Source organism: Dipodomys merriami, unplaced genomic scaffold, assembly GCF_024711535.1.
Source record: "Dipodomys merriami isolate MVZ:Mamm:240054 unplaced genomic scaffold, mDipMer1.0.p SCAF_476, whole genome shotgun sequence".
In the NCBI taxonomy this organism is placed as follows: Eukaryota; Metazoa; Chordata; class Mammalia; order Rodentia; family Heteromyidae; genus Dipodomys; species Dipodomys merriami.
Window position 1 is genome coordinate 837,556 of NW_027206042.1, and position 9,395 is coordinate 846,950.

At 38.0% G+C, this 9,395-nt stretch overlaps 1 protein-coding gene across 1 annotated transcript; it reads left to right on the plus strand.

Moving 5' to 3' along the window:
* Window positions 1-1,146: 1,146 nt before the first annotated feature.
* On the plus strand, window positions 1,147-6,134 carry LOC138808753 (calcium homeostasis modulator protein 4-like). Its single transcript, XM_069994935.1, has 2 exons — window positions 1,147-1,704; window positions 5,721-6,134. Exons 1-2 carry the CDS (start codon window positions 1,147-1,149, stop codon window positions 6,132-6,134), a joined length of 972 nt encoding a protein of 323 aa, XP_069851036.1.
* The last annotated feature ends 3,261 nt before the right edge of the window (window positions 6,135-9,395 follow it).

Sequence of the window (9,395 nt, forward strand, 5' to 3'; positions counted from 1 at the left end):
TATTGTTACTGATGAAAACCTGCTTCAGTCTATTGTCATTATTTTTAAGGTTATCTTTCTGATAGCTCTATTTTTTACACTCTGTAGGTTTACTGACACATCTATATGTAAATTTAGCTTTAACTTTACTTCCCACAACAACTGACATTTTTCTGATGTGAAAACTTTTGATTCTGTTCTCAGCTACTACTCTACTCTGCTCATCCTTTAATCCTTTGGGAACTCTTATTAGATAGATTGTAGAGTTGCTTAATCTGTCTTCCATTTCCATTATCGGATCTTTTAAAATACATTATTTCTTCTCGAATTGAGTTTTGGATATCTCAGTAAAGTGTTCCAATTCATTCATGAGAGATTTAACTAGATATGGAAAGTTGGACAAATGTCTAAACTCAACCAAGCCTGTGTAATGTCTAAACTCAGCCCCATCTAGTATAATTCATATAGATGGGATGTAATATCTATTGACTGATCAAATAAATATCGACACTTTACATGTTTGATCATTTCATTCTTATGTATAGATGTATATCTCTGTTAAAATAAAATATCATATTTGTATCTAACCTCTTAAACAAATTTGCCACTTAACACTTTTAAAGCTACACATTTGGGTAAACTAAACTTGTTCTCTTTTGGAAAATCCTTTGGGATCTTTTGGCAGAATCCTTAGGTTACAGACCTTCCAGCTAACCCCAAGTTTTGAATTTCTTTATATTTGATCATTTTCATTATCTTGTATCTTGTAATTTTATGGTTTACTACAAAGATGAGAATGTCTCAGTTTTGCTTCCTGGGCTATATTTGTTAGTACTTTGTGTTTTGTGTTGTACAAAGCACCATGGAGAAAGATGAAGTTTGCTTTGTAAGTAAGCTATGGTCTTTTTATTATTATTGTTATTACAGTTTCCCTCTTTATTCATACCAGATAAGAACAATTTCTTCTAGCTATAACCTAATGTGAATTTACTAGCTCAGTGTTGACACAGTAAACAAGGAAAGATGCTAGAATCTTTTAAACATGGAAGGATGTTGGGTCACTTGACACAACCAGTTAAACCAGTAAGAGCCCATAAAATGGTTACAGCAGGTAGAGTCTAATGATCAGAAAGGGCCACCAGCTGATTTGAGTCAGAGCCTCTCAGGATGAGCCCATCTCTCAACAATATTGTGTCTTCTCTGCAGAGAAGTGGCACATTGATCAATTCTTTGATTGTGGCTTTGACAATCAGTGGGCAACACCTCTGCTCCTCTTCCACATTCACATGTCCTTGTCAGGTAGGGAAAAATTTCTATTATGGCTCCGCTTTTCTTGTGTTTCCTGCCCTGATCCTTCTGATTGCTGGATTTGCTCTGAGAAGCCAAACGTGGACCTTAACCAGTGAATACTGCTGCAACTGTGGCCCTCCATGCCGAAGAATCAGCCCTCTGGAGCAAAGGCTGGCTTGCCTTCAGTTCTTCAGCATCACTGGGAGGGCACTCGTGGCTCCATTAACATGGTTGGCGGTGACCTTGCTACGAGGAACCTATTATGAATGTGCAGCAAGCGAGTTTGCATCTGTGGACCATTACCCAGAGTTCGACAATGTCACTGACAGCAAAAGAGAAGAGATACTAGCTGGATTTCCATGCTACAGTCCGGCTCCTTCCGATGTGAGCCTAGCAAGAGATGAAGTAGCTCTTCTGCACAGATTCCATTCACAGGTACGGTGTGTGTGTGTGTGTGTGTGTGTGTGTGTGTGTGTGTGTGTGTGTGTGTGTGTGTGTGTGTGTGTGTGTGTGTGTGTGTGTGTGTGTGTGTGTGTGTGTGTGTGTTTCGGGGTGGGGGGGTGAAGATCATGGGCCTTGAACTCGGAGCCTGTGCTCTGTCCCTGAGCCTCTCTATGCTCAACTCTAGAGCTGTACCAATTGAGCCACAGCGCCACTCCCGGCTTTTTCTGTTTATGTTGTACTGAGGAATCGAACCCAGGGTTTCATGCATGTTAAGCAAGCACTCTACCACTAAGCCACATACATTCCCAGCCCACAAAAGGTAAGTTTTTAAATTTTTTTCCTGCCATACTTTTACAGTCATATTTTTGCTTATTTTTATATTACATCATGAAAGAACAAGAAGCAGATGCTACTGATGAAAATGAAGCCTGCTGAACAGCTACATACATAAGATTTAGGATGCTGGGCTGTGGAATCAGCCCACCTGGGTTTGCCTTGCTTTGCCATTTTGTTTTCTTTTTTCTTTTTTCTGGGCCTGGGCACTGTCCCTCAGCTCTTCAGCTCAAGGCTAGCGCTCTACCACTTGAGCCACAGTGCCACTTCCGGCTTTTTTTCTTTTTGCGTATATGGTGCTGAGGAATGAACCCAGGGCCTCATGAGGCATGCAAGGCAAGCGCTATACCACTGAGCCGCCTTCCCAGCCCTTGCTTTGCCATTTTCTGAGTTACAAAATTTACCCATATTTCATTTTTCTTATCTATAAACTAGGATTATTTATAGTATCTACTGAATAGAGTTGTTATAAAGAATAAATGAACTAATACATTTAAAGTGCTTGATGCTCTGCCTAGAATCTGTATTAAAAGTAATAAACTTTAACTACTATTAGAAACAGTAATACTATGTTACTAAATCCTATCTTTATGAATATATATTCTCACATATGTATTTGTATATGATAAAATCTCATCTGAAATAATAGGACATTGAATTATAACTTAAAAGTCTCCAGTGATGGTTCTAAAATCAGTCAATGTGCAGGTATGTATCAGGGAATGGAAAGAGTGAGAGGAAATCCTTAACTTACTACACTATCAGGTTAAAGTTTAGAAGTATAATTTTGCATTGTATTATGTAATGACAGAGCCATTGAGTTTAATTAGTTTCTCCAATGGATCTGGAGAAAAACATATTTTTAAACCACTGCAATACAGTAAAAATGTTATTGCTATTAAAAAGTAGGACAATTATAAATTCAAATGCATTCTTGCTTAAATTAAAAAGAACACATAAAGGTAAGATTTTCTTAAGATCAAATTAAAATTTAAAATGTACACACTGATTTCCATTTTAAAAGTTTTGAGCTTTGATTACCACTACTGGTTAATTTTTTGGTATGTGTTAAAATATTTTTTAGATATTTGTCATATGTATTACTATGCAGATATTTCGTATGTTAATTTTAAACCTTGTAATATTGAAAGCTAGATACAAACTCCATTTTTACAGGTGAGTAAATAAAGTTCAGAGGTTATGTGACTTGTAGAGGTTTGTGGAGCTACTAAATAACTGATCAAAATAGCCAAAGATCGCAGGGCACCAGTGGCTCACACCTGTAATCCTAGCTACTCAGGAGGGATCTGAGGATCGCATTTTGAAGCCAGTCCCAGCAGGAAACTCCATGAGACTCTTATTTCCAATAAACTACTCAAAAAAGTTGGAAGTGGCTCTGTGGCTCAAGTAGTAGAGTGTTCCCCTTGAGCAAAAGCAGCTCAGGGACAGTGCCCAGGCACAGTGTTCTCAAGCCCCAGGACCCACAAAAAAAAAAAAAAAAGCCAAAGATCATGTTTTGCCTTGCTGTCTTCTATAACCACCTTGAACTTCAATCTCTTTTGAGCAATGTACTGCCAGATGGATTTTCCTGGGTTGACCACAAGATCATATTAAGTTAAAAATTACTATTTGCCCACCTCCCATTCTGAAACTTCTTCCTGACGTTAGTTTTCTTCAGTTTCAATCTACTTTCTACATACTTGCCAAAGTATCTATCTTAATGCATATTGGGTAGTCAGGTCTTCCTCTCTATTATATAGAGTACTTCAGTGATTTTTCTACCATCTTGTGCACAAATTCCTTGATATCATATACAAAGTCCTTCAATATTTGGCCTTCTACATGATTCCTACAATGGTATAAATACAAAGTATCTGTGCCCCCTCAACTCTTCATTCTCTTATTTTCCTGTGCTGTTTCTTTTAGCTTTGTAAAATGAAACTTTTATTTTTTCCCTCATTTTTATTAGGATCAATTAATTGTACAGGAATGTACAATCCACTTGCATATCCACACATGCATACAACATATGATCAGACATTCCCTTCTGTCATTTTATGTCATCACTCTCCTTATTTTCCTGTCTTCTTTCTACATAACAAATCTATTCAACTTGTATCTACTGGACTATTTTTTTTGTTGACATAATTTAAATCTGGCCATCATCTCTCTGAGCATTATTCTGGTATTTTGTTAAAGTTTATTTCTCTTCCATTGTGATTCTCCAGGTGCTATTGTTACTCAAATAAAAATGATGACATTTTCCTTGACATGTTCATTTCTCTCCTCTTTCAGGCTTGAAGATTGTAGATAAGTCCCCATTTTAATCCCCATCACTCAGCAGTAGGTATCACAGGTAGTTAGAGGTCAACCTAAAGATGAATAAATGATAGTTGGTGTATATATGGCTGTGAAAGTTTTTCCCCCATTATGCTGTCTTTTAATTGGGTTAAATTCTGTCAAGTATTACTTTGGGGGTTTTTTGTTTTTGTTTTTTGTTTTTATTGTGAAAATACCATACAGAGGGGTTACAAATACATGGGCAAGGTAACGAGTACATTTCTTTTTGGGGGGGTAGGGGGGGGTCTGGTCGTGGGCCTGACCTCTGGGCCTAGGCGCTGTCCCTCAGCTCTTCAGCTCAAGGTTAGTGCTCTACCTCTTAAGCCACAGCACCACTTCCGGCTTTTTCTGCTTATGTGGTGCTGAGGAATCGAACCCAGGGCCTCATGCATGCAAGGCAAGCGCTCTACCACTGAGCCACCTTCCTTGTTGCCTCCTCCTTTGTTTCCCCTTCCCATCCCTTCACATTCCATCCTCCCCCTTCCCTCTCCCGCCCCCCCTCCCCCCCCACCAAGTATTACTTTGTTTTAGCATCTACAGAGTGCAACTATTTCATGGTGCACACCCTGCTAACTCTAGGCTTATTGGTGAATAGAAATACACATAAGAGGCCTTCTCTGCCAGACTGTGGATATACATTGTTAGCTTTCCTAAATGTATAGAACTGTCCTCTAAGACTAGAAAACATTTATGTCAGGCTTTAAAAGCAGGAAGTAAACTTTTTTATTTTTAAAGGAGTACTAGAAGTTACAATGACTATAATATCAATAATCCATTTAGAGACACAAGTCCATTCACTGATTTATTTTTGGTTGCAAAAGAAAGAAGAAAGAGCAATGCAGGAAGAAGTCTCAATAAATGCTGTTTGGCAGGTCATGGAAGACATCTGGGAGGCTAGCATTATTGTCTATCAAACCATCATTTCTATCGCTATATTATTAGTAAATATTTATGAAGTCCCCAAAGAATGTATGGGCCTATACTTGATGACTGAGAAGTAAGGTTGAGCTATAAGCAAAAGCCAGTGTTATGTATCTTATGTAAGGTTAATTGGTGGGTTACAGCGTCAGCCACTCTAAGGACATTACTTAGAATCCATTCTAGGTTAACTGGTCAAATTAGTATTCTTATTACCAACATATGTGGCTTGACCTATCCTTCTATCAGCATACTTTCTATAACAATCAGCACTTTATTAATACGTTAAAAGACTGGAAAAACAATGCACGGATCTATATTTTAGTTCTGTTATGTCAGAATACATGCTACCATGGCTTTTTCTCAAATATTTTATGTGCTGGGTTTGTTTTTTTCTCCCTAACAATCATGTGAAGATGCTGGGCTGGATTTTGATTACCTTGGCAACCATTGCATATCTAGTCTCCCGCTGCGTGGCGAGATGCTGTTCGCCCCTCACTCCTCTGCAGCATCACTACTGGACCAACCACCTCCAAAATGAGAGAGAGCTCTTTGAACAAGCTGCAGAACAGCACTCCCGACTTGTCGTCCGGGAGCGCATAAAAAAGCTATTTGGTTTCATTCCTGGGAGTGAAGATGCCAAACACATCCGTATTCCTTCATGTCAGGACTGGAGAGATATTGCAGTGCCCAGTCTTCTATGCATGGGCGATAACTCACAAGGCCACCACTATAGCTTCCTGGGAGACAAGGTAGTTGAAGAAAATGAGGAAGACAAACCAGAAGGAATTGAATTAGAAAACGCGTCATGCCCAATGCAAGTTGCTTAATGTATACATGATAATGGAGTTTTCATGTAATCAATTCGTTTTCTTTTCCCCTCTCCCTCTGATATTTGTTTCTACAAGCCCATCAAAATACTATTTCCAAATTCAATTTATCTGAAGAACTATGCCAATCTATGTTTTTGAAATTTCATTCTGCCTTTGTATACTTATTGTGTCACATTGGTCTAATTAAAAACAACAACGTTTCAATCCCTATCAAAATTTGTATCTTAGTTCTGTTATTAGCTGGATGGAGATGAACATTTCTGGGTGCCATTTTGTCATCTTTAGCTGGCCTTATGGAAATGATGTGAAGATTAGGTGTGATATCCTAAGTCAATTATTTACCACAAAGCCTTTACTATTTCTACTCCTTTTAATTTCTGCTTTTCTCTATTTCTATGTTTATATAGTAAGTCTTCACTGCCTTCTTCTCTTTTGTCAAACCTGAATATCTGACCATTTGGGAAGATAGGTAAAATTCTCTTTCTAACTCTTGACACATGTGCGAAAGATTTTGAGTCATCCTTGTGATGAGGGAAAACGAATACATTACTTATCGCCAGCTCCATCTAAGGAACATTTTAATTTTTTTCTTTATTGTTATTGTAAAGGTGATTACAGCAGGGTTATAGTTACATAAGTCAGATAATGAGTATATTTCTTTTTGAACAATGTCATTCCTTCCCTGGCTGTCTCCCAGTTATCCCTCCCATCCTCACCCACAACTTGTATAAATGAACAAACAAGTTAAAAGGAAAAGAAAACAAAAACAGCAACAAAAAATATAGAAACCACTTGTGTCCACTTCTCAGGAACATTTTTATCACTACATATAAAGTTTATTCTAGACAGCTTATCCTCTGTGCTTCACTACTGAGGGTCCAATGTATGCCTTTACTCTTTCAAATCTTTGCATTCAAAGTCTATTTGGGAAATTTGGACTGACTGCTTATATTTGCCTATCTACTATTAGAACTCAAAAAGGTACAATATCATTTTGGCCTTTGTCTTGCTTTGCTAAAATGTAACCTCTGGTAGTTGACATTTTTCTGGTTTATCCTCATTATTTCTGACATATCACTTCTGATGCAGTGTCTCCTACATGAGTTTTGCCATGTTCAACTACCACACTAGCCATCTGGGCTACATTGGCAATCTGGGGGTTTTATGTATTCATTTATTTAGCCCAAACAATGATTTCTTTTTCAGTAATATACTAACTGCCAATGGTCAAATTTCAAACTTTCAAGGAGACAATGTAACTTGATAATCTAAAATGCAGCTAATTTCTTGGTAACTTGTATTTTATTTTATTTTTTATTTTATTTTATTTTATTTTTTGTCTGCCATGGGGCTTGAACTCTGGGCCTGGGCACTGTCCCTCAGCTCTTCAGCTCAAGGCGAGTGCTCTACCACTTGAGCTACAGCGCCACTTCCGGTTTTCTGGTGGTTTATTGGAGATAGGAGTCTCACAGACTTTCCTGCCCGGGCTGGCTTTGAACCTCGATCCTCAGATCTCAGCCTCCTGAGTAGCTAGGATTACAGGCGTGAGCCACCAGCGCCCGGCGGTAACTTGTATTTTATACGAGTATGGGAAATTATATTTTGTTCTAAATTCTGGGTCCTTTAACTTAATGAAAACAAGTGATTTTTTAAAAATTGAGTCCAGGGTCTCATGCATGCACAGAAAACATTCTACTTCTTGGAGATATGTCCTCAGCCCTTTAGTTTCATATTTTGTTTTTTTGAGATAGGATCTTAATATTTGCCTGGGGTACCCTCAAATCTACAATTCTCCTGCCTCTGACTTTCAAGTAGCTGAAATTACAGGCATATGCCACTATGCTAGAAAATATTTTTTTAAGGAAATAAAATGTTTTCAAGATTCCTCCCCCCTCCCCCCATAGAGACTGTTTAGTGTCAGACTTGGCTAAGGCAGGAGACCTGTCCTGTCCTCACCATTACTCCTTATTTAACCTACAAATGTTTAGTTCATCTCTCTGGGCTTTAACTCTTTCGTCTGTGCAATCAGCATAATGATATGCTACCTTCTGCAAAACAAATAACTAAATTCTTGAGGTCCTTTCTAAACCCCATAGAATCTTTATTTTTATGGATGTATGTGGGTCAGTATATAAACAACCCTCTGGGATGGTAATATGCCAGTGTTCCTTTTTCTGGAAGGAAAATAGCAGGGTTGGACTGAGTTTTGTCTAATCTACTGGGATTCTACCTTTTACAGCGTGATGACCTTTAACAAGTAGCTAGAAAATGCTATTCTACCATATCAACTAACCACATAACTCAGTATTGACATAAGATTATAGAACGATATTGAAACAAAATGGAAGTGTGTTATGGGAGGAACTAGTGTTCTAATTCCCTCTGATATAAGAGTTAGTAAACATGGAAGTAGAGCTGTGGCTCAAGTGGTAGAGCAAAAAAGCCAAGTGAGGATGCATGGCCTGGAGTTCCAGCCACAGTAGCAGCAGCACACCTGCACACCTGCACACACACACACACACAGACACACACAGACACACAGACACACAGACACACACACACACACACACACACACAGGCTCAGTATGTTTTGTTCTCAAAATTCTCCTGCAGTCCTAAATCACACCTGCACACCTGCACACACACACAGGCTCAGTATGTTTTGTTCTCAAAATTCTCCTGCAGTCCTAAATCCTGTGCCTCTTTTTTCATAAGAGCTTTTCACATACACACATACACACACACACACACACACACACACAGTCTCAGTATGTTTTGTTCTCAAAATTCTCCTGCAGTCCTAAATCCTGTGCCTCTTTTTTCATAAGAGCTTTTCACATTCCTTTGTATCAAGGTTATTAGTTAAATGAACAAGGCTCAGAATTGGTTAATTAAATTTTAGAAACCATACCACAATAAAGAATCTTCTTTAACACATTTAATAGCAATATCAAAGATGTATGGTTATAACATGACATCACCAGAAAGATTAATAGTTGTTTATACCTTATAATTGGACACTTTGTTTCTACCAGCATCTGTAGCCCTTTATTCTTCAAACTCTTTGCCAGTATGACATAGAAGTTTATATTTTGAGCTAGTTAATCATGATTCTTTGGCTGATTAACAAGGCTTCAAAGTACCTTTTAGCACCTATAGGAACATTTAAAAGATCATACACACACTTGGGATTTCATTGTTTTCTATATTTGCTATTTTAAATTAAATAAATTAGATTCCCTGCCTTTTTTCTCTTTT

Coding starts and splice junctions, on each gene's coding strand:
- LOC138808753 (XM_069994935.1), top strand. CDS start 1,147: ATGAGCCCATCTCTCAACAATATTGTGTCTTCTCTGCAGAGAAGTGGC. Junction 1,705..5,720: donor TGCACAGATTCCATTCACAG/GTACGGTGTGTG, acceptor AATCATGTGAAG/ATGCTGGGCTGGATTTTGAT.